This window comes from Electrophorus electricus, chromosome 6 (assembly GCF_041902795.1).
Source record: "Electrophorus electricus isolate QZ-2024a chromosome 6, ASM4190279v1, whole genome shotgun sequence".
In the NCBI taxonomy this organism is placed as follows: domain Eukaryota; kingdom Metazoa; phylum Chordata; class Actinopteri; order Gymnotiformes; family Gymnotidae; genus Electrophorus; species Electrophorus electricus.
This window is the reverse complement of record NC_137502.1, coordinates 1,807,966-1,832,500: the sequence shown is the minus strand read 5'-3', so window position 1 is coordinate 1,832,500 and position 24,535 is coordinate 1,807,966. Positions and strand designations below refer to the sequence as shown.

Below are 24,535 nucleotides of genomic sequence, written 5' to 3'. Positions count from 1 at the left end.
GTGACCACTCCTCCAATCACTGCATAGTGAAGTGAGCCGGACTCGGGCTCGGAGTCTCTTGAAATATCGGCAGATTGGACCACCAGTTGGACGACACGTTTAAACGTGCACTGGTCCACTGTGGCTTCCTCTGCTTTTGCCCAGGTATCATCGTCCGTCTCTGTGTCCTCCACACCTTCATCGTATGGGACATCATAGTTGTAATACATGTCGTGGAGAAGCACCACGCACCAGTATGTTCCGCCGTCATCCTCAGAGAGATCTGCGATCATCAGGGAGGTGTCAGCTTCTGAAATGTGCATCCTGCCTCCCACATCAGCCGGCCTGGCTACAAATGGATCTCCTGTGTCAACAATGAGCTCCTCTTTCTCGGGGTCTCTTTGTCGATACCACTGGATGCTAACATCTTTTGTCGAACTGCAATTGAGAGTAACATTACTCCCAGGATGTGAAACAATCTTATTCGAAACCAGTTCTGAGCAAACTGTAATGAAGTACTCTGCGTGTGGTGAGGGTGAAAAGCACTCATAATCACCAGAATGGTTGGGTGTGATGGAGGGTATGACCAGTGAGTAATCATCACTCTCTTTTCTGTCGAGTACATACATGTCGCCGCGACTGGACCTGTTCTTCTTCTCTGGTGTCGTTGAGTCAACTTGCCCAAAAGGTGTTTTCCAGTATTTCTGTCTTTCCTTCAAATGCTTTGGACTAAGTGCACACGGCAGAACTACCTTCTCTCCCACACCATAGAAGACGGTCTGGACCTCAGGCTCAAGGCTGTCTGGCAGATACAGGCTTTGGAAACCCAGGCACTGTTCTCCGGCCATGACGAGGCAGTGGAAGTTGTGATGTTCCTCCAGGAACACCTCTGAAATGTGAAGAGAAGAACCTTTATCCTGCAACTGCAGGAGATCTCTCAGTTCCTCTGGTACTGGCTCCTTTGACATCTTGGTGTCTATAAACAAAGATGTTTTGTGTTCAGAGTGCACCTCTCTGAACCATTTAATAGTCCCGCTACCGTCTCCAGAATAACTCATATTACACACTAAATCTGCACCTCCATCTGGGAGCAAGGCAATTTCCTGAGAACGGACCTCCTTATCACACACATACAAGTGGTTTTTATGGTAGTTGACAATGGTGTTGTCACGCCAGCACTCTCTCATGTATACCCCCGAGTCCGAGAGCCTGAGATTCCCAACCCTCATGCCAAGGAGTCCAGAGAGGTGGCTGGTAGTGTTGACCCGGTCTCTGTATGCCTCAGAAGGCACCACTGAGCCTGAGGAATTGCCCAGGATCTGTCTGCCTCCCTCAGTTAGCCTGTACACTGCAATGTAGTCCACTCCGAAACAGTATCCCATCTCCAGTTCCTCTCCGACCGCTTTGAAAATGGGTTCTGTCTCCTCCGGGTCCTGGGCTGTGATCTTAGCCAGCAGCAAAGCCAGAATAAATCCAATCTCAGTCATCCTGTACACAGTTAAGCTCCGCACAAAGTCACAAAGCCTTCTGTAAGCTTTTTCTCTCCACACACCCACAGACTGAAGTAACCTGACTCCACCCATGTGATTATGAAAGTCTTTCCTTATTAAGTTGCAGTCTGCCTTCAGCTTCTGTCTGTTTACGTATTTGTTGTGAAAAAAAATTACAAATTGATCAGCTATTGAAGACAAGCCTGACACCTGATAAGTTTTTATTATTTTGAATTTCATGAATAAGAGAAGACACGTCTGTACGTCACTGTGAGTGTGGTTAGACAGGTTTATCGTGCCCTCTGAGTGTGTGTGTGTGTGTGTGTATTTTAATGTGTGTGTGTGTGTGTGTGTGTGTTAATGTGTGTGTGTGTGTGTGTGTGTGTGTGTATGTGTGTGTGTGAGTGTGTGTGTGTGCGGGTGTGTGTATTAATATATGTATGCGTGTGTGTGTGTGTGTGTGTGTGTGTGTGTGTGTGTGTGTGTGTGTGTGTGTGTGTGTGTGTGTGTGAATATTACTGTGTCCATGTGTGGGTGTGTAGATGACAGATGCCAGAGCTTGCATTTAAGTGCGCTCAACTGAACATAAACAAATGTATACCCATGACATTTTTCATTGTGTGAAAAGTGTAATCTCTCTCATTTTTACATCCAACCGTTTGTTTAGCGAACTGAACAAGAAACAACAACGAGGAAAACACACACACCCTTCAGCTAATAAACTGCCGTACACTTACAGACAGAACAACTGTTGCACTTTCTGTGACCGTTGACTAAAGTACAGATAGTAGGTCTGATTGTTATCATTGCAATACTACATTTTTTTGCTTATATCTGTGGTTCAGTAAAACATCTGTGAACCTCCGGGGGAGGATTGCTCTGCATGAGTTGGAGTTTTGCCATGAAGCACAAAAATCCCACTAAATTTCTCATGTTCATTTATCTTTGATGTTTATTCATTTATCATTGATTAATATCATTGATTAAACATTCTTATTGTGCTAATGTTTCCTTAATAAACACACAGAATTGGTGTGGGGCAGGTTTAAACCCCAGAAACCTTGGGACACTGATGCTTTAATCCTGTGGTTCATTACAGTGTAAATGGTGAAAATTTTAATTGGTTTCATTCATTAAATTTTTCTCTTTATTGGGGTCGTTGGGGGCGTTGGGGGCATGGGGGTGGAGGCGGGGCACACCGCTCATACCACCCGACCTAACACATTACATGAGTAGTGTGAGCTGGAATTATTGGGAGGGACATATATCCATATTAGCATATCCATTGTTAGCTGTGTTTAGGGTGCCGCTGTCTTCTCCCCGCGCACTCTCAACACACAGATGCACCTGATTCTGCTCTCTTCCTTAATATAAAGCGAATGTTCCCAGAGACGCGATTGGAAGCAGAGATTACCAAGGGTGTGCTGAGGAATGGGGAGGCAGCCATGATCCAGCCTCGTGATTAAACTCCCACCGTGATTCACTCTCCGACACTCTTCAGACTAATTCCATTTGGGGTTGATTATCGTCCCTACGGACCCTTGTGCGACTTTAGGAAACCCTTTTCTAAAATACTGTACTTGTAATATATGTAATTTTTTTTATTATAAGTTTACCACGTTCACAAAGTTTAGAAAAGTCTATGCAGTCTAATAGCAACCCTATTAAGATGCAGGTTACTGATCGAGTGGTCGTGACTTTTAAATTCCTAAGTAGTTGTGGTGCGCAGGCGTCCTCCTGCATTGAAGGTGGCAGCATTACGCTGTAAAGTCATAGCACTTACAAATCTGAAAGACGTCGAGTAAACACGGTTACTGACAGTGCTAAGGGTGGGATCGCTGACGGCCGGCGTTTGGTTTCTATCAGTAATATTACGCAAACAGACTATCATTTCAAATGTTAACTGTTGTGTGAAAATGGCTTTACATCATTTTTAAAAGACATGCATTGCTACGCTAGGACGGCGCTGATGTAGATCTGCGTTTGAATGCACGCATCACTAATGCCAAGCGCGCATTCCAACAAGCTCGCCACCACTGACCTGTGGCACGCGCACACATGCTGCGCGCGGTGACAGCCTCCCTGTGCTCTTCCTGCCCGCGTGCCCAGCTGTTCACCTTGCTCGCCAGGGCGTGCGCATCCTCTGGTCAGCCCGAGAACAGCCACACCGTGAACACGCTCCGCAGCCTGTCTGTGGACGTGTCTAAGATCCGGAAGACGAAGGGCTGGGTGTTGAGCCGCAGCCCCGTGTACGTGCGCGAGGTGGCAGCCTTGCTGTGGGACGCGGGAGCCGACGAGAGCGTCGTTGCTTGGGTGCTGCAGACTCACCTGGAAGCGGTGCTCTGCACGCCAGAGCTCCTGGAGGCACAGAGGGAGCTGTGGATGTCGGTCTGTGCCAGCCCCAGGGACCTGGTGGGCATCACGGAGAAGTTCCCAGCCTCGTTCTTCACCGCGGACGGCCACCTTGAGCACCAGAGGGCCAATGTTGCATTCTTCCGTGACCTGGGCCTTCACAGGTGCGTCGTGGCCAAGCTGATGGCAAGCGCCCCACAGAGCTTCAGTGATCCTGTTAAGAAGAACCAGGAGATGGTTCGGACCTTCCAGAAGGCCTATCTGGAGCTGGGAGGGGACGAGGTTAACATGAGGGTCTGGCTGCAGAAGGTGCTCAGTCAGAACCCACACGTGCTCCTGAAGCCATTGGAAATCGTGCGGAATAACATGACGTTCCTGCAACAGCAGGGATTCGCCAGGAGTGAAGTCCTCCAGCTCCTCTCCAAGCTCAAGGGCTTTGTCACAGAGGTGCAGCCCAAGACAGTGGGGCTCACTCTGGACTGTGCCTGGGACACGCTGGGCTTCACAGCAGCCAGCCTCCGCCAACTCGTGCTGAAGTGCCCCTCCTTGCTGTTTTTCTCCGTAGCCGTGCTGGCAGAGAGATTCAGGAGTTTCCTCAGTGCTGGGAACAGCCTACAGCAGATCACAGAGACGCCCGCTGTCCTGGACCTGACCCCACAGATTCTCCAGTATCGCGTTCAGAAACTAACCTCTTGTGGCTATGATATTAGGACAGGCAGTCTGGAGCCCTTCACTGGCAACAAGGAGCTTGAGATGAGTTACAGGAAAGTGTGTGTGCAGCGAGAGGCCGCGCTTTAACCCTGTAGCACCTCCACGCACTGATGAGTGACATTCCCTTCTGTGCAGACGTTACCTGTCGTTAGTCCGTAAAATTTAACCTAAAGAGTTGAAATCTAAAATTGGATCCATTTGTCTTCATCTGGTTCTGAATAATTTCTTATTTTGTTGTAATCTTTTTATGTTAGCCAAATGGCATCATGGTTTATTGTCATTACTGAACAGCGTGGCATTGCTTTGGCATTCTGGATTTTGTGACATTTTGTAACGTGCTAGTTCTAAATGAGTCCTCTAATTGCTCTAAACGAAATTTTGATTTAAGTGCTTCGTTTTCTCTGTGCGTGCCTCCTCATTACCTGTTATGCCGACATGCAGCCTCTTCCTCCCTTAACATCTTGTTCTGCAGGCGTTGGTTTGGCCTGCTGAGCGCCACACTGAGTCATGCGCGAGAGCACGGGAGGTTAATAAGGGTTGTATAAATAGTTCTGTTTCATTTAAAACACGACACCGGGTATTATTAGCAAGGCCTGCTCGTTGGTTTTATGGGAGCATAACTCAGGGAAAGTGAAAAATGGTGACATGCAATTAAAATCTCCCATTTCCCTCCGTGGCCCCCGCGTGCGGGAGGATTAACGCGGTCAATGCTCCGCGCGCGGTCATGCAGGTGCGTTTGAAGGGACATTAGCTCGCGCCTGCGACTGCGATTCAGACACGTGGCCTCAGTGAAAACTAATTAGCCAACGAAAAATGGCATGAAACTATACAACTGTGCTGTCAAAAAAATGAAGGGTTTAGCAATTTCCAGTGTAATGATTCCTGAATATTGACTATTTTGTTTCACCCCAGGACTAATATTAAAATTGTACACATATGAATATGTTTACTGATGTGAAATGGTACCGTGGTTTTGTTTAGCACTGTTTAGGACAGCTGAGGTAGCGCAGTTTCTTATTCTGCCCAATGTCGCCCCCTAGTGGAGAAATAATTGTATAGAAATTCTTGCGTTTATTGGCCTGGTTTCTGTCAGGATAATATTCTACATGCGTACATTCATATAATGAGGATAGACAATATTGAATTTCTAAGAATTTTTTTTTTCATACGGTTACATAAATATTACACATGATATTTGAAAACCTACATTAAATGCACTGAGCTTCTCTGAGTATTGTAAGTACATTTAAGTAATTGATTATCGGGCCATACAAAAACAAGAATATAATTTACTTTAAATTCAATAAAGTGGGGGGGGGGGGGGGGGAGAGACGACACATGGCCAAAAACGCACTGATTTCACACAGCAGTTGGTATATTAACACAAATTTCATGTTTTCAGTATCCAGGACACCCACTGCCTTCCCCCTGTGTTGGTGGGCTTTAGCTGTATGGTGTAACCATGGCGACATGCTGGCCTGAGGAACAGCAGGTCTGGTGAGTGGTCACAAACTGTTCTGTGGTTCACTGTGAGGGACGACACCCTCATCACTGATGCTCAGTGCTGCTCACTCCTGCTCACCCATCTGCTGACTTATGTCATGGAGAGTGCAGTTTGTTACGCAACAGCCTTCTGAAATTCAGCACAGCAACAAAAACCACGACAGAGAGTGTTGATGCAAATCCCTGGTAGACAGATATGAAAAAATATGTATTGTTTGCAGAACACATTCACAATACAGCATAGTTTTACTCTCATAATAAATCACACAAAATTAAATAAATAAATTCAATTCAGTTCTCATCCAAGTAATTAAGGAATAATTACACACATGTGGCAATGTTTTCTTACTGGCTGTTGTTTAGCTCTCTTTCTTGAACACTTGAAATTGAAATTTAATGCCATTTTCTTCTTGAATATCGTGTGAAACACCAGGGAACCTGCATGAAATTAGAAACAACCTGTATTAAATAACTTGTATAAAATTAGGAACAACCTGTATTAAATAACCTGTATGAAATTAGGAATAAGCACTGGGCTCAGAAAAGTGTGCGGTATTTCTGACAGACAATGGCACCATTTTACAGTAAAGATTGTCTTAAAGGGGTTTAAGGAGTGTTTAAAATTGTTTATTAGTGGTTCCTAAATAGGCTATAAAAATCTAAAAATTTGCTCACCAAATTGTGAGTCCATGTTCATTTAAGTGATTAAAGAGATCTGGCTGATTTCTTTCATCACTTCTCCATTAATCAGCATTTTATCTGTCAGTTGCATGAATATTTGTTAAAATTGTTTACTTATACGTTAACTACCATTTGACTACCAACTTGCCATTTTAATTTACAACTGCTTATTTATAAGCTTAATGTGGTTATGACTTAATTAATAACTATCAATAAATACATTTTAAACCAGTAACAACCCCTTTATTAGGGTAGCCTGATATGTGATATTCAGACAGGCTCTTTTTATTAATCACACCAGTGTACATGGTGCCTGTTGTGATGGATTAGATCCAGGTAAACCCATACTAAACCCATATAGTCACAGTTTCAGCTAAGCACAAAGACACATAAAACAGTGCTTCTACAGAGAACCGACAAAATCCCACCTGTCTTGCTTCTTAAAAATATTTCGGTCAAACTTGGGGAAAAAAACGTCACAGTCAAACTCTTCCATGATGTCGGTGAGGTAAATGTAGTCACACCATGGGTGCTCCAGCGCCTGCTGTTAGAGAGGAAGCACGATGATTGTCCCCTTAACATGGACGAACTGTGTCCGGTATAAGAGCATCACCATGTACAGAGGTCAAACAAATGTATGGTTTCAACATCCACTGTTCTATTTAATGATAACAGCTTCATTTGAGGGGGTGGTTGTGTGTGTTTGGTGGGGGGTCTCAAGATCTCATTCTGATTATGGCAAAATATTTTTTAAAAAGACAATATACTTGGGAGTTGATTATGTTATTCTTTCAGGCTGTTTTTGCTCTGCAATTGTAATTAATTTATGTAAAAATAGCTGTAAAACAAAAGGTGATAAACGTGGCCATGGAGCTCACCTTATACACCTGAGCGCCCCCTAAGATCCAGATGGTCTCTACTAGGCTACTGAGAGATGGCAGTGACACCAGACGGATCGCCCCATCAAAGTCCTCACACAGGTAGTGGGCGTGCTTGGGGACAGACCTGATCAGAAAACAGTAAAAAGAAATAACTTTTACTTTACTATCAAGCATTCCTTCTCCAGTACACACGCTTCCTGAACGTATCATATGTTGTAGAACGCATGCACTGTATTACTAATGGCAGGTAAGGGTCTTGCTCAGGGGCCCTGAGCAGTGGTGGGACTTGAATTGGCAACCTTCTGATTATTAGTCCAGTACCTTCAACACTGATCTACCACTAGTTTACTAATGCAAATTTCAACATTGTTAACCTGAGTTTTGTCCACACGTTGTTCTCCCTTAGTTACACTCATGTTGTGGCTCATCTTACCTCAGTCTTTTGCTGAGAACAACATTAAGGCTGTTTGCCAGTGGGAAAACATTCTCTGGACAGGAGAGCCAGCTCGTCTTCCCCCATACAATCAGGTTTTTCTTTCCTAGATTGAGGTAACCAGCACAAGCAGGTACGTATGAGTCACGTCACGATTTATTAAAGCTAGCAATATATTATAGCAGCGGCCAACTTTGGAACTGAACCTCCTAGTTGGTGACTATCTGTGTGTGAAACCCAAATTCACAGAACTTTTTGTAAAGTTTCAGAAGGTTTGGTCTCTTTGTGAATACTTACTGTAGAGATTTTAAGTGCAGTATGAGAAGTGCAAGTAAGATGACGGTTTTGATAAGTGTTTCATAACCAGTGCCAGAGAATAAATCCCAGTCACTGTTCAAAGTTCATTAGTCCACAGTAGCAGTCCGCTCTAATATCTCGTTATAATCTGCGAGTGCGAGGGGTGTCAGTATTCGGAGATTTCCACTCTGTCTTGAGTATGTGAACCAGTGAGAGAGGCGGGTCTGGATTACTTACCCGGCTGACACACAGATGTGATGGTATTCAGAAAGTACTGAAACTCTGTCCTGTTTGCCAAGAGAACCGATATGTGATAATACATTCTTTATTTTTAAAAAATCGCGTTTGCCTTAGAATAAAACAAATACCATATATACATAATAGAAACCCCTATTCTCCCTAATCTTGTTCATACACGTAGTGAATCACCCAGCGTGTTCATCTCGAATAGTGCGACCATTGCTTGCACTGACCTATCTGATCCAGCTACAGTATCGCGAAATGTTTGCTTAGTACGCAGAACCCACCAAACTACATAACGCGCGGCCACGTCACCCTGGCCAGACCTGTCCGGGTGGGGGGTTAAAAGCAGGGGGCAAATGACGCGTTTTGTCTGTTATTAATAATGGCTTACGGAAGAGTCCACGGAAGGTGTCCGTTTTTCCCTATGCCCATGTTGCAGCATGCCGCCGCGATGAGCCGAACTGGCTTCCTCCGCGTTTCGTCTCGCTCGGTGTTCATCTTCTCGCGGACACGGATCACAGACGCCCAGACGCACGAAGACCGACGACGGAGAGGCGAGCGCGACACCTCACGAGGAACTAAACACGGATCATAGACGCCCAGATGCACAGATACAGATCACGAGAGACCTCCGTGGCCGTCGCTTTTAAAGCCAAACCCACGCGCAATACCGCGCGCGCGGCGTGGACCAGATGTTTCGCGAGGGGGAGGCGTCTCCACGAGCGTGCTGGGATATCGCGGATAGGCTGAAACACGCGCCTCCAAAGGCTGAGGCGTGGAGCTCGCGTCTCTAATGCAGACGTTAAAGCCTTAGCGAGCCCATTACTGGCATGATAGACTCCCAAAGAAATACCACACCACAGCCACTTAAACACGTCTACCGTGTAGGATTTAATGGAGACTTAAAAAGAGCACAAACCAATCAATCATTCAAAAACAAACTGGTATTCTTGTTCAAATGTATATTAAAAAAAAACTAACCAAGTGTAACCAAGCAAGAAAAAAGTTAGTGTGTATATACATATACACGTATGCAGACATGTCTTTAAAACACATGCATATATTCTCAGCAGGTATTATTGTACAGAGCTAGACCAGCGGAGGTCTAGTCATGAACTAGACTATTATCTCCTATTTACACCAACTCGCGCAGCGCAAACTTCAGCCACGTGGTCAGACCTGGTCAGTTGTAGTGAGTGCATAATACTCACATTTTCCGATGGGCAAAACTTACATATTTGACCTTGTAAAAAAATCTTTGACCATCAAATTGCTTTAAATGTATTGTGCCATTTGTACATTATGGTTGTGTGTCAATGCAACATAAATAGCACATATGAATGCTTTTCCCAGTTCAGTTATGGAGCTTCTGTATTATTTACAGAACACATTCCAAAACACTAGATTTTTTATAATTATATATATATATATAAAATAAAACATACACTAAACAAAAAGGGGACACTCATGCATGGAATTTGGAGGACAGAAGTTTTACATAAACTCTTATATAAAAGTTTCCTTGACAATTTAAACAACCACTAAGGAAACACTACATAATCACAGTGTACTGTAAACAAACAGAGCATGTCACTGTGCAGTTTATGATCTGACTGTAGCACTGCATATGGAACTGGACTCTGGCTTAGCAGAAAGGACAACCTCTGAGTAGATCAACATTTAAACATATTCCTAAACACTACTGTGTGGAACATGTCCTGTTGCTGGCCTGCGAAGGGTGCGTGTGGCTAGGACAGTATGGCTAGTCAGTATTCCGTTTCTGGATCTTGCAGCCATTGCTTGAAGGTGGATCTTCACTGTGGCGCTTCACAGGGACACTTCCTCCACCTGAGAACACACCCAGCATGGTTAGCCCTCACACTCACAAACACAGTCTCAATATGAAGGAAAAAGTAAAAGGTCACTCCTGAGAAAGGCGAGTGTGTTTCTCACGGCCTTCGGTTCCCACTGTTCTGGGTACATGCGAGTTGTTAAGACTGGCAGGGCAGCCATGGTGCAGCCATGTAGGGTCATAACAGGGTTGGAATCATTCCATTGCCACCCCCAATTCTCTTCAAATCTGGGAAAGTTAAACCTGTGAAAGTCGAGGTTCAGCTCACCTTGGTGTGACTTTGGTTCTTGTCTGGGAGACCTGACTCTGCCACCTTCTGGGGGGAAATAAATTAATAAATAAATCGTATACAGGAGAGAACAGCCCATCACATCCAGAGGTTACACATTCACCAGAGTCTCAATATCAAGAACTCTCCCAAACACAAATAATTCACCCACCATAGAGTGAAATGAACAAGGAGTTTAACGCTTGGACTAATTTGTTGTGGTTTCCATCCCAATTCTGTTTATTGTCGTGCAGTGCCTCCAAATTAGTGCCCTGGCACCTCGCATGGTTGTTATGGAGCAGTTTCAGTACATACCAGTCTGTGGCAGACCACTGATGCCAGGTTGTTGGTCACCATGGGAACTAAACAAGATGCCTGCTGACATGCCTTCCAGAGGGTTGGCTGGTGTCAGGTGTGCTGGTAGACAGAAAAAAAACAAACAAACAACAAAAAAAACAAAAACAACAATCACTTATTTACAGAAACTTTTTTCAACATTTTTTAAAGCCATGACAAGTGCCTTCCGGTTATGCCAAAAACAATGCCTGGCTCACACGTGCTGTGACATCAGGAGCAGAAGGAGCCACAGACAGCAAATCAGCTCTCTGGGATTCAGGGGGGCGGGACAGGTAAGCATACCTGCACCACTGACCTCCTGGCTACTGTCTCCAGGGCCTCCACCTGCTCCATCACCATTACAGCTAGAATTGGATGGCACGGAGGCCAAAAGTCCTGAAATACAGAACAATGATAAATAAAAGGGTAATTATAAATAATTCCAATACAACAGGCCCCTAATCTGTTTCTTGTTGAGACATCATTGTGCAAGATTTTCAGTAATAACCAAAACAGCAGATTCCATTTTCAGACCTCTGGCATCAATCTTTAAGACTCTGTATTAGAGATCCTCCATTACTGCTGGTGTGCACACCATTATATAGACAGATATGATATATAGATGCATGTTTTTATTTACCCACAGCCTGCCATTTCCTTATCAGAATTGCTATTCTGTGCATATTGCAGTATCCTTGACCAACCTGAACAGACTGAGGTGGTTCAGGGAAGTTTACAGCCTAAAGTTTACCTAACAAAAAGTTTTGCCCAAGCTTGACACATACCCAGGCCTCTGTAGCAGGACAGCTGCTGGTAGATCTGTTTCATGCGCTCAATGTTTATTCTGCTGGCCTCGGCGTGGTTGACCATGGGCTTGGGGTAGTGCACCCCAATCATGCACTTAGCAAGCTTCTGCACGCTCTCTGGGGCGTTCCAGGGGTCATAGATGTACTTGGCTGGAAACGCCCTCAATACGGGCAAATACCGCCTGAGGACAGACGCGCACACACACACAGAGAAAATATTAGCTTCAGTTTTCATTATGATATGAATCACAATACTGTTAAACTCAACTAGTGCAAAATAACGAACAACCGATGTGCTTAATGGTTGTGGTGAACAGCACATGGGTGCCCGTGCGTGCGTGGTGGTGCCAGGGGAGGAGCGGTACCGGATGTAGTCTCCGTTGGGGTCGGTGCGGCGGCCGAAGCCCACGGGGCAGTAGCAGTGGAAGAACTGCTGGAAAAAGGAGCTGCAGGACAGCCACATCCAGCTGCCGGCGTTCACGCTCCAGTCAGCATCCAGGAGCAGCTCCTCAAACACCTGGACCACAAACACGGAGATCCTGGAGTAAACTCAGGACCAAGCCCACATCAGAGCACACTGATGTCATGCTTTTCAGTGAATTATTCTAACTGTCACTTCTCACCCACAAGAAGGCCAACACATGCTTCCTATGAGACACATGGACAGTGGTCACTCATGCCTGCTCAGCTACCACTTACAGTGTCACTAAACGGCTAATAGCACTTGGTGGGAAGCGCCAACTGCCGGGATCTGTTTATGTGACCCAGGAGATGTGTGTTATCACTGAACTACAGGAAGAGACTCACAGTCCCATCCAGAGGGTAATGCCAGTTACCTGGAGACGGACAGCTGTGACTTTCAGGATGTGAACTTGCCTGGAATTTCACACACTACGAGGCAGAATTACAGGTAGCAAACTGCATTACCTGATATAACCCAACTACTGTGAGACACAGCGTCTCACATTTAGATGAACCTGTGAGTGGTTTTTATTTGCTGCCTTGTGTAATGGTCATCCATCCCCATGCCCACCTTCACACCCTCCTCCCAGCTGACCCACAGGTCTCCGCGGGTGAGGAAGCAGGCCACGGCATGCCGTGCCAGGTGGTGGATCCAGCCCTCCTGCCTCAGCTGGGTCATGATGGCGTCGATCCAGGGGAAGCCGGTCCGGCCCTCAGCCCACTTGGCCAGCGCCTGTGGGTTTCGGTCCCAGGGCATCTGCACACAGATGGGGTTCCCCTCCATCTTGTCGAAACGCGGGTTGTTGGTGGCGGCGGTGTAGAAGAACTCCCGCCACAGCAGCTGGCCGTACAGGGATAGGGGCGGCGCGCTGTTCTTCTTCACCTGATGACGGTGAAAACGGATACAGAGAGTGGGTGGTACCGACAGACTCTGAACAACGCGCGGCTAGTCACACCATCTTGAAGGCAATGTCTGCTACAGCGTTCGAATGATAAAACTAACTCAGCTAACTCATGTTTGCTCACCAGCTCAGTCAGTAAATGGTAATGATGGTTTATTGTGCCAATCTGAATCTGGGTCATTATATTTATATCGTTGTCCACTTCAATGATTTGACATGCTTTTATTTTCTGATGCCTTGTACTCATTTACCACCATCAACTGTTGCCCATTTAGTTTACAGTTTCAAACAACGAGAAACAGGCAGATTAATACTGAATAGAAACATAATAGTAAACAGAATCAGAAAATGACTGATTAACAATTAAATCAATAGAATCTATTAAGATTCAATTAATATAGTTAATGATTGCAAATTATTTGCTGAGAAACCAGGTTGTTTACTCATGACAATTCTGACCGGTGATGGTTTGGTTCAAACCGCCACACCCTCCCCCTCAGGCACACAGACACGCACCTTTCTGTACAGGTCGGTGAGTTTGAAGTAGAAGATTCTGCAGGACAGACAGCCAAAGCGCAGGTAGGGGCTCAGGCCCGTTGGGCTGGCCAGCAGGGAGTTGGCGTTCATTCGAGGACGCTCAAAGTTGGCCACCCAAGCCTGGACACATGTCAGACTGGGAGTTAGCACATCAATCACTGTGCACACAACAACAAGAACTGGTCCAAGATCAGATATGGGCCTGTTTGTAACCCTGGTCTTGCCACTGGGGTGGGGAACATACAGAAAGCGGACCATCTTGGACATGAATGTTTGCAGTGTAGGCGGTGTGTAGGCCATGCTCTTTTCCAATTTAGTTTGGGTTTATTTGTAGTTGAACCTACCACCATTTGTAGTGCTGCCTGATACAGACACTGAGAAGAGCTAAAGACCAAGCGGGTTTTCACACTAGAGCTTTTTTCCGGACTTAGGTCTGCTTGCGTCGCAAATTCGATACGTTTGGTCAAGTGTGAAGGCAGTTTTCCAGCCTGGCAGCGGTTCAGGGTACTGATCACTGGTCCTTCTGGAATTGGTGGTCTGGGGCTCTAGTGCAGTCTGCAGCAGGTGTGGAAGCTATCTGCTCCTGTTGCTGAGTGTGGGGCTGTGTGATTAATTTTGTAACATGACTACTTTGACTTATTGCGACTTATCGTGCATTTTCTGAGTAAATAAACGCTTACTATCGGGATAAACTTTTTAAATCCATTTTTCCTCAGGCACCTACATTTTTTTGCATAGCACTATGGAGTATATATTATGGGAAATAACCAATCTACAAGTACAATGCAGCAGCAACAATGTTTTCTATGAGAATGGCTCCTTGTTTGCAGGTGTTCTTGCATGGTGATATTCCATGCATACCTAAAGCGCTGTTCCTCTCTGCCTGAATATCATTTTGCTCGGATACAAACACCAGATGAAACTTCTCCGTGCAGAGAAGTGACATGGAATTTCACAATCGATCCATGGTTCGGTTACAGTTCTTGTGTGTGAAAGCACACCAGTGATTCAGGTATTGGGGACAAGTGTGCAAACGCCCTACATTTTGATATGGGATGAATACATGGGTCCTGCAATGTGGTTTCAACATTCCAACTTCATAATTCTCAGAAAACTTGTGGGCAACAAGGTGTCCAACGCCTTCACAAACGTCATTTACATAACACAGGAAAAAAAAGAACACAACACACCCAAGAATGTGAGGAAGACTGTTCATTCACAGTTCAGTTCCACAGTGAACCTGTCGCTCTGATGGGTCATCTCTTACCTTCCTCTCCAGGTGTCTTTCCAAACGAGTGAGAGCTTCTGTCTCCCCGCCAGGCCACACGGCGGACGGCAGACCCTCAGTATCAAAGCCTGCTCCACAAAGCCCCAAGTCAGACACAGACACACTTACTTACTTAGACACACACATACACGGAAGAGGGCAGCCTTACCCAGCTCCTCAAGAGAGGGCACACCAAAACGATCATCATGGTCGTCACTGATGGGGGTGGTGCACCTGCCCATGATGTCAGCAGTAATGGTCTCTGCTGGTGTTTCCACAGCGTCCATTCTGCTGATGAGAGTCTGGAAACGCTTGTAGGTGAGAGGAGACTGTCCCCCATTCATCTCAATGATCCTTCAGAGGAGAGAGAAAGAGGGAATGAGAATATAAGACAACACACCTGTTAAAGTATTTAATGGGTGTATGGTGGACACAGACACACACTTTTAGCAGAAAACAAACAAACATTCACACACCTTTTATAAAGTCAGACTTTTTTAGGCTCATCTCAGCACTAAACGCTGCTCCACATTTTGCCACACTTACCAAGCAGCACCAGCCTGTGTGCAGTGTGGGCACAAGCCCATGTGGGGGCCATACAACACTGGACACACGTGCATAAAAGCACACATGCGAATTCATGTGCACAAATGTGTTTGTTTACCAGCACATGCGCACACTCACACACTCACTTGTCCAGATGGTAGAGTGTGTGAGAGATCCTGACGGTGACCTCCACTCCGGCCTCTCTGGCCAACTTCTGAATGGCGGCATCTCTCTCCTTTCCGAAAGGTTCAGAATCGTACTCGTAGGACAGACGCGTAATCTTCCACTCCTGCAGTGAACAAGCTGGTTAAGCAGGAACCCGAGCCCATGCCAACCACACCTCTGCCAAGAACCTGCAGCCTCCTCGTGCTGCTCAGATCTCTCGGGATACTCTCACTGGAACATTGTGAACTTTGTGAGTACACGAAGGACGACACCCGATACGCCCCAGCCCCAGCCCCAGCCCCTTCTCATGAGGCTACCAGACTTTGGAAAAACAGAGATACTTACCATCTCTCACACACAATCTGTGTGTGTATATATATATTTACATATTTTTGTTGCCTTCTTTATTTGTCCATTCTCTGTCCTAAGTCATTACCATACAGGCCTGACGTACTGAAGATGAATGTGTTTACCATCTAGAACACCCCCCCCCCCCCAAAAAAACAAACAAAAAAAAACTAAACAAAAAACAAGCAAGCATCCTGAAGTAAAGGCAGTCCGGAAAACCATCTGCAGCTTCCCACACAAAGTCCTGCTTACCTTAAAGAGCCTGGGGAAGACATCAGTGGGCTGGCCTCTGATGACAAACAGACGGGAGTTCAGTTTGCGGAGGTTGGCATCTAGGTCCTCCAGACACTGCAGCAAAAACCTACGACAGCAGACGAGAGGATAAAGCCACAGCGATTGCACGAGAGAAGGTACAGCCACAGCAAACTCGCTGCTGGCTGTCCATGTTTATACATGAATATTAGTCCAGATATTAGCAATAAACAGACCAAAAGGCAAGAAAAGGTCACATAACAGAACAGGATTGCCTTGTGGGATTTTACAATAGTGCCATCACAAGCAACTGTTCTTTATAATGTTCTGAATAGGCAAGTAAAACTTGACACCACACTAGCCCTTGGGCACACACACAAAGGTTTGATGTGATGTGGACATTAAAGCAAATGTTTGGTGAAAAAAAATAAAAAAAATTAAAAATACATTGCCCTTTAGCCTGAATGTAATTGATCGACCAAGGCATTTCTACAAAAAACACTGCAGACCTAAAAACAGCAGAATTTTCTATGTTCACCTCTGTACCACTCTAAAGCCATACAGTGTACCAGAGCAGTTAAAAAACTGTCCATCTTCTCTACTATACCTTGCAGTTGTTGTAGCTTACAGTGAATTCTTGGAAAGTTCAAAAGGACAGAGGGGTTAGTTAGGCAATTTTCTTTAACAGAATCAGGCTGATTAGGTAAACGAGACTTTTAGCAAGCCAATCAAGCAATCAAAGGACTGATCATCAGTGGTGATCATGACAACCTCATCTTCACCAAAGAAATCTCTGAGTTCACCCAAAAATGTTATCAGCCATCATATTATTCTGGAATACTAAACCTTAAATTTTATATTATATATATGGCATGATAACTTTTTGCTCTGAACATTTTAGTACCTCACGTTCAGCTGCTCATGGTGTTTTACTGAACCTGCCAACCATGTATGTAACCTAGACTTGGAAACATTTTCTGGCATTAGTGAATTTTGAAAACTTTTAGGCACTACTGGCTCTCGTCCTTCACTAGAAAGGAGGATTTTCCTCTGGCAGGACTCTGATAACCAGACATAGATCAGGCTCAGAAATCCTGTCTAAGCTGCAGATGTGCCCGTTTTGTCCCTTTACAGACAGACCGGGTCAGCAGGGCAGAATGCGGTCCATGCTGTGGCAGCCTGGGCCAGCAGAACAGAGACACGCGGGGTGACCAACGCGAGACAACACCTCAGAAACGCAGCGCGCAATAGAGACCTGAGCTTTTACTCAGCCAAGGAGGCTGCGCCTGAGATAGACTTTTGTTCCCATCCCTTTAAACTATAATAAACCTGCCTCAAAATAGCCCACTTGTTGAAAAAGAGGGGAAAAACAAAACAAAACGTTGTTGATGTATGCAGAAGTGGCAGAAAGAGAGAGGAGACTTTCATCTGGGGCAGATTTTGTAACCTGTACAACAAGATGATTTATTACTACACAATATAAGATGCACTAGTCAGGTTTCCCGGAGAGTTGTTCTAATTATTACTACAACCTCACATCTCGAGAAGCTCAACAGAGAGCACAATGGTAACACCACAAGTAAAAACATGACAGCACAACACTCAAGAATGTTGTTCACACAGCAATCCAGGAAGCAAGCCTTACTGTGAGTGAACTCCCTCCGTGTTTATGAACACTGTTGCCTGGTAACTGTGGTTACCACAACAGGAGTCTTGGCAACACCGTTCAGTTAAGAGTGATGGTGAGGAGACAGACCAGAGTAACTAGGTCAGGGCTAACTGGGGGATGTGGTTACTGCTTGTGTTGGTTACTGCTTGTGTTGACACAGTGACCTAGTTCCAGATGTCCTGTACCAGGGTGGGAGACTGTTACATCATCACAAAGCCGTGGGAACACACTGCCCAGCCTCCTGGGAGGATCCCGAGAGGATCCTCCTGGGAGGATTTGATTTTAATTACACAGGCATTATTAGTACCTCAGGCCTGTAACCAAAGTTTAAATTGGGTCACAGATGATGAATAAATGACGTTCGTAATGACTAGCTGCCCTAGCTTGAGGAGCAGCACTGAGGAATGGACTGAGTAGGATAGCACCTTACAAAAGACCAGTGTCCAGGTGACCAATAATTACAAACGCGTTTCTAAACCAAACAAGACCATACAATCATCAGAACATTTGCAATCTGAGTCAGTTGTCAGCGCATTGTGCAAACGAAAAATTAACGGGACCTAAACTTGTTGAAACGAAGAGACGGCAATTATTCACCAACCTGCTAATATCATCGCTCTTGGTGGTGTCAATTTCGTTTTTAGTGCACCACTACACAAGACCGACCGATATTATTCCCGCCCTCCCAGTTACCCGACGTGTGTGTGGGTTAGAAGGAAGGGCACACATGGTAGGTCCAAAGTAACCTGGCTCACCTCCATCTGTTTATTCCAACGCTGGACGAGCCAGCAAACCACGGGTCCAGAATGTAAATACAGCGCAGCGTGTCCGCTTCCACGATGGAGTCCCGGAGGGAAGGGTTATCGTGGAGCCGAAGACCCTTTCTGAACCAGTGCACCGTGTTCGTAACCATTACTCCCAGTATATCGCCCAGCGGAGCTAGAACCAGTACGTCAATCCCTCTCGACGTTTGTAAGTCAAACGGACCAGCAGCGTTGAATATCCCACCAGGTGTAACGTTCTGTGGTTTGATTCAGCCTTGCTCAAGGAAAACTTGTCCCATGTTGAGTTTGGCGTGCAGCGCGCTCAACCAGCCACAACGTCAGACCCACACGCGAGCTGCGCGAGTCGAACAAAACCGCCGAATACGGACCGTTTCTTGACGACAGCTGAACACAAAACGTTCACGTTTCCACTTTACACGACGCTGCCACGAAAAGCGGCGAAGAGAAATCCCGGAAAACACGCCGCAGTGTCTTCGCTTTGGTCCTGGAACATAAAGTTCTCGAGCGCCCAGCGCTAGCTAGCCGAACTCGCTAACAGCTTTCACGATGAAGAACGCGAGCGCACTGTCGACGAGAGGACACAAGAACAAACAAACAAACAAACAAACAAACAAACTCGCTTCTAAACCGTAGACGATTATGGACACCAACCGAGCCGGTCCGCTCTCCCCGTCATACACGGTCGTGCGTGTCCGTTACGTTGGCGGTCACCCTGCGCGTGTCGGTTTTAATTCCGCTCGAGCGCTTGGCAGCCCCGCCCACACACTCGCCCGCTGACGTATCCAGTTGGTCAGAAGCTCGCGCACACGTAACAGGCAGTCACGTTTTCATGGTGTGGCCGCCCTGCGGTGCCGGTATATCCGCAGACCTGCCATGCGAGGACTTGGTGAGCCACGAGAAAATCACGACGCTGCTTGTTTAGTTGGCGGAGAATATTTAAGTCGTTTATCACTTTACTGATTTGTGCATAAAACCACACAGCTGGAAGTCTGCAGACGGGCTTATTTGGGCGTGCTGTCGGTGCGCCATTCTGATTGGACAGAAGCACAGTACCCGGATGAGCACGTGAACCAAGGCGAGCGGTTTGACACACGCGCTTCCACTTACTGCAGCGTGCGCCGGTATTTCTGCTAGTACCGTGTGGGTTACTCTTACGCAAGGTCTGTCTGCACCTGTCATGTGCGTGCCTGAGGTGTTTTCCGGCTGTTTTTCGCCCTAATCGAAAGGGCTGATTGTACCCTTTGTGTTCTCAGCATTAAAATGCAGTTTTCGTAAAAGTAACAAATGTTACACTATGTTACAAATGTTACGCCGAGGCCTCCTACCGTGAACTATAGCGGGCTACTTCGGCTAGGCGTATCGACAGAGCACACCTGTTTGTCAGACAGGTACACGTTCTGTCACGTAGAGAATGATGTTGTAATCGAGTTCAGGACAAAATGTTTTGTTTCTGATGTACCTGCGAACCACAGAAATGTGGACAAGTGTGAATCCTCTGGGTTTACCTTATTTACCTCATTATCTTCCATAGTGGAATTTTACCTGCTTCATAATATTTTGAGCAGATGAAACTGCTTTATACTATGAATATATGACAAGATATATGTTTCAGTATGAAGTACTTTTTAAAATGACTAAATATCACTGACTAACTGGCATTTAAATGTAAAATAAGAATTCAGATTCAAAGTTTTGAATGTTAAGCTTATGTTAAACTCCTATTTAGGCTCTTGGCCCATTTTAAATATGAGCCTACAGCACAGCAACTCCCACACCCTAAATTAGAGAAACTCATCCGCTCTGATGGCCAGGAATGCTCAATTGTATTCAAGGCAGAATTATGGAACATTATGGCTGGAATTTGCTTTATATTTAGAAAATCAAGGAAATTCTTATTTGTTAGTTATTTCCAAAGGTCTGAACTTTACTGCTTTTCTTGCATCTTTGTAACAAAGTGGCTTAGTGAGAGTACGAGAGTGGTGGGAAAAGGTCGTTTATATAGTCTCAGTATAGTAGGCTATAACTGCGACCTTCTTAATTCCAAAAGAATTTCTGAACATAAACCAATAAAAGAATGCTACAGCTCAAACTTCTAATGCTCAAGTATGATATGGTTATGTGTGTGTGTATCTGTGTGAATACGGGCAGGATGTGTGTGGGGTTGTGGAGTGTTTTCTTTCACAGATAAAAATCTTATTATTAATCTTATTAAATACATACTCACATGTAAAGTGCAGTTTTGTTGAAATATAAATAATGAGAATGACCGCTAGATGGCAGACTGTCACCAAACACCGTAACTTAGTGACATGGCGGAACGTGTTTTGTTATAATATAAAAGCAGTAAGACAAATAAAAGACAGAAATACAGTGTTGATTATAGATCAAAGTCGGATGTATTTTTCAAGAAAGCTATGTAAAATGTTCTAATACGCTTCTTGTCTTTATCACTCAAAGACGCTTTAAAGAAAACATTGTCCCAAGGGATCAATGTATTTGTTTCAGTTTTTACCATAAAAGCCAAAACTTCCTCTAACAGAATGAAAAACATTTTTTTCGTATTTGAGCTGCCAGCCTGGTACATCATACAGGGTCTTTTCTGGCCCTAAAAATATTGGCGAAACAGTAAGTGATTTGATTTTTAAATGTTTTTCTTTGGTTAAAACCTGTGCCAAAAGCCAAACAACTTTGTTCTAGTTTTCAGGTCCACCTAGACAGCCGAATGACCTTGACAGGCAGTATACATGCTTCGAGCTCAGAAGAGAGCTCGTTCGGGACAGGGGATAGCCTACATTATGTATGCTCTTCATTATTCATGAAAACGGTCTTCTTACTTTCGGCTCCTGTTCTGGGTGAGATGGTGTCCAGCTGACCCCTGTCATCGCTTCTCCTCCAACATATGCAGCTCTTCAGTCTGGTGGATGTCAGCATCATCAGAGTCGAGCACTACATTTATATACAGTGGACTGACAAAGAAAAGTACATTGTTTTTCCTGACCAAAAATACTTGGCCTGTATTTCCCTGCATGCAAATTCATTTTCAAGGAAAATATGTCATAGGCCTACATTAAAACATACCCAAACACAGGCCAGAGAGTGAATCATAGACAAGCTATTCATGAGTCATGACTTTTCACTAGCCTTCGTGACTGATAGATAAAATGGACATTTAAAATGAAATGTTGTTTACGATTTACTGAAGCACTGTCGCTTTCATTTATATTCCCGAATGTAAAATCCGACCGTTTGCAATAACCCAGAATCGGACTCTTTCAAAGATCTCCAAATGGGATCGAACAGGCAAATAAGCGCATGCACTTGGAATCGTCCTATTTCCAAGTGCAGGATCCCCGTTTACGTTCCCGTGCTGCTCGAGCAGAGCGAGCTCGCGCACACGGCCCCTCCTCCAAGTGGCACTGGATCCTCGACTGCGGTACAGCGCCTGAGCCACACACACGCTGCCGCTCGGACGGAGTTGCGCACGATTTTAAGCACCAAGCGGAACCATCTCGAGCTTGTCCGTCTTTTCTTTTCCGTTCACCATCGGTGTAGGCGCGCGGCAACACTGCGGATTTCATGCGCGGTTGAACTTTGTTTCTCGCGGGTCACTATGACGCAGAGCCATGGCAAAGCGGGGTAGACCCTTGGGGAGAACGCTGGAGGACCTGACGCTTGACTCGGGCTACGGAGGAGCGGCCGATTCTTTCCGGTCCTCGAACTTGTCCCTGTGCTGTTCTGAGACGCTCGCACCCCACGCGCATGGAGGCGACTGCTGGCATTTAACCGACTCCATGCGCAGCCGACACAACAGCTTGGACACTGTCAACACCGTGCTGGCCGGAGACGGCGCGACCCTGGATTGCGCCGGACACTGTGCGAAACTTCCCGAGCTTGAGGATGTACCCTGGAGTCTCGGGGAAGTGGAAAATGCGCTGAACAAGGAGGACGAGCTGCGATTCGGGACCCTGAACGCTGACCTCCTGGCCGGGCTCTCCGCGATGCTTAGCCGCGCGCTTGTGAGGATCGCGCTGGAGACGCAAAGGCTGAGTTTGCGCTACGCCCGATGCACCAAATACGAAATTCAAAGTGCCATCAAGATTATTCTGTCATGGACGATCTCGTTCAACTGCATCAGTGCGGCGCTCAGTGCGCTGTCCATGTACAGCATGAGTACGGAGGACAAATTCAGCCGGTGCAAAGCCAGGCGATGCGGGCTCGCTTTCTCCGTCGGCAAGTTTTTCCGCTGGATGGTCGAGAGCAATATCGCGGTCAGGATTCACGAGCACGCCGCCATCTACCTGACCGCGTGCATGGAGAGTCTTTTCCGTGAGGTGTTGACCCGGGTGCTGAGGAACGCTCTGGTGGAGAAGGATAACGGCACACCAAAGATTACTGTCGAGTCTTTGGAGCAAGCTGTTAACGGCGACTCCGAGCTCTACGGTCTCCTCCAGGCCCACCAGCATGTTCTCTGTGGGAAAGGCGCCGCTGGTGAGTGACTTAGGAAAAGTTCCTCCAAGGCAACAGGTTCACTCCTCCTGTAATGCTCTTCATATGCAGGTATTTTATGGCTACTTAGACCAGGACCGCGTGTGTTAGAATGAAAGCAAATATTTTTTCAACATAAAAAATATTTTGTTTGTAAGGAAATTAAGATGGAATGGTTCTTTGTGTGTATTTACGGACTTTGCAAATACCTCGTTTGTTGATTTTTTTCCAGCTAAATGATCTTTTAGGGTGTTTACCCAGGCACTAACATCAGCTGTGTTTATTGCTGTAATCTGCAACGGTAACTAGCTATACGACAGCTCCGGTGCATTAGCCATATGACATGGGCCTGTGCTGTCCTGCAGGGACAGAACTTTAAGACTGAACTCAGGACTTTGGTTTATGTCTATTTGGAGAATGACATCATGACTGATGCACCTTCAGCCAGTGTCTCGTTTTGTAACTAACCTCTGTGCAGTGCACACTGCGCTTCACCACAACGTCCTTTCCACAGGCCGACCACGTTGTTTCAGTGTTGATGTGTCTTCACTGTTCAGTGGCATTTGCTCATGAGTCAATGCGATATACTAATTGTATGTGTCTCGATGATTTGAGAATATGCTTTGCACTTATGCTTTTATCTTCCAAGAAGTGCAGAAAAATGTAGAAAGTTTGTTTAAAAAAAAGGTTTATTCCAAAGTTACTGGGACTTCAGCACTGTATAAAAGCTTTTATAATGGGTAAGTAACATACAATGGAGATTTCCCCAGACATTTTGAATTCACCTTGACATTCATCGAAAAGAAGAGGCTAAGTCTGCTATAACATACCCGTGTGTGCTTAAACTAGCCAGCGATTCACATCTTTGGTTTATATGTAAGAAACATGGAGACAGTCTCTGCCACTGTGCAATGAAGATCTTTTCTCATAGGGTCACTGTAACACGCTGTAGCCCTCTGTAATTATATTATTGTTATTAGTTACACTTATATAACACCTTTCTCAGTACTCAAGGATCACATGGCGCACGGTGCTTTTACATCCAGTCAACACAAGACAGATTTTTATTTAAAATTGTTGGCTAGTTAAGAATCACAGTGGGCCCACAGCTTTGTGTGAATGTATGTGTCTGTGTTGGTGAATGCATTTGGCTTTTTTCTACATGCATTGTGCAGTTCTTACGCAACACCTCTAATGAATATGTACTGATGTTTAAATGTGGCCCACGAAGGACACCGTATCCCTCCTCCACCTTGCTGCAGAGTGTGTGTGTGGGCTGAGGTGG

At 45.5% G+C, this 24,535-nt stretch overlaps 4 protein-coding genes across 14 annotated transcripts in view; 2 read left to right on the top strand and 2 right to left on the bottom strand.

Moving 5' to 3' along the window:
• The first annotated feature begins 3,237 nt into the window (after positions 1-3,237).
• Positions 3,238-5,864, top strand: mterf2 (mitochondrial transcription termination factor 2). The gene has a single exon (XM_027032843.3). The coding sequence runs from the start codon at positions 3,528-3,530 to the stop codon at positions 4,617-4,619; it is 1,092 nt and encodes a 363-aa protein (XP_026888644.2). The 5' UTR covers positions 3,238-3,527; the 3' UTR covers positions 4,620-5,864.
• zgc:153031 lies at positions 5,672-9,305 on the bottom strand. Of its 5 annotated transcripts, none has more exons than XM_027032844.3 (7): positions 8,962-9,305; positions 8,565-8,614; positions 8,031-8,136; positions 7,595-7,721; positions 7,145-7,260; positions 6,365-6,473; positions 5,672-6,218 (listed from the first exon to the last, which is right to left on the bottom strand). In XM_027032844.3, exons 1-6 carry the CDS (start codon positions 9,066-9,068, stop codon positions 6,395-6,397), a joined length of 585 nt encoding a protein of 194 aa, XP_026888645.2. In that variant the 5' UTR covers positions 9,069-9,305; the 3' UTR covers positions 5,672-6,218; positions 6,365-6,394. The 5 variants fall into 5 exon arrangements, with proteins under 5 accessions (XP_026888645.2, XP_026888646.2, XP_026888648.2 ...); XM_027032845.3 differs by having other exon boundaries at positions 5,672-6,165; XM_027032847.3 differs by having other exon boundaries at positions 6,385-6,473.
• A 132-nt stretch (positions 9,306-9,437) lies between these two features.
• Positions 9,438-19,604, bottom strand: cry1b (cryptochrome circadian regulator 1b). Of its 6 annotated transcripts, none has more exons than XM_027032839.3 (13): positions 18,736-19,604; positions 16,312-16,420; positions 15,693-15,835; positions 15,170-15,354; positions 15,001-15,089; positions 13,713-13,853; positions 12,866-13,177; positions 12,198-12,349; positions 11,812-12,014; positions 11,330-11,422; positions 11,006-11,107; positions 10,691-10,735; positions 9,438-10,418 (listed from the first exon to the last, which is right to left on the bottom strand). In XM_027032839.3, exons 1-13 carry the CDS (start codon positions 18,891-18,893, stop codon positions 10,333-10,335), a joined length of 1,818 nt encoding a protein of 605 aa, XP_026888640.2. In that variant the 5' UTR covers positions 18,894-19,604; the 3' UTR covers positions 9,438-10,332. The 6 variants fall into 6 exon arrangements, 4 of the variants coding, with proteins under 4 accessions (XP_026888640.2, XP_026888639.2, XP_081571652.1 ...); XM_027032838.3 differs by having other exon boundaries at positions 10,691-10,738; positions 18,736-19,595; XM_081715526.1 differs by having other exon boundaries at positions 10,691-10,738; positions 15,665-15,835; positions 18,736-18,873.
• Positions 19,605-21,192: 1,588 nt separating this feature from the next.
• Positions 21,193-24,535, top strand: part of btbd11b (BTB (POZ) domain containing 11b) — a 52,487-nt gene continuing 49,144 nt past the window's right edge. The window contains exon 1 of one of the 2 annotated variants that reach the window (XM_035524844.2): positions 21,193-23,253. In XM_035524844.2, coding sequence (XP_035380737.1) covers positions 22,389-23,253 — 865 coding nt within the window. In that variant the 5' untranslated portion in view covers positions 21,193-22,388. Of the gene's footprint in view, positions 23,323-24,535 lie in introns of both variants that reach the window. The other variant, XM_081715524.1, reaches the window with a different exon arrangement.

Coding starts and splice junctions, on each gene's coding strand:
- mterf2 (XM_027032843.3), top strand. CDS start 3,528: ATGCTGCGCGCGGTGACAGCCTCCCTGTGCTCTTCCTGCCCGCGTGCC.
- zgc:153031 (XM_027032844.3), bottom strand. CDS start 9,068: ATGAACACCGAGCGAGACGAAACGCGGAGGAAGCCAGTTCGGCTCATC. Junction 8,615..8,961: donor CACCTTCCGTGGACTCTTCC/GTAAGCCATTAT, acceptor CTTGGCAAACAG/GACAGAGTTTCAGTACTTTC. Junction 7,261..7,594: donor GGGGCGCTCAGGTGTATAAG/GTGAGCTCCATG, acceptor CCTCTCTAACAG/CAGGCGCTGGAGCACCCATG.
- cry1b (XM_027032838.3), bottom strand. CDS start 18,893: ATGGTTACGAACACGGTGCACTGGTTCAGAAAGGGTCTTCGGCTCCAC. Junction 15,090..15,169: donor GCCCTCTCTTGAGGAGCTGG/GTAAGGCTGCCC, acceptor TTTGTGGAGCAG/GCTTTGATACTGAGGGTCTG. Junction 12,350..12,865: donor GCTGGGAGGAGGGTGTGAAG/GTGGGCATGGGG, acceptor TTTGTGGTCCAG/GTGTTTGAGGAGCTGCTCCT.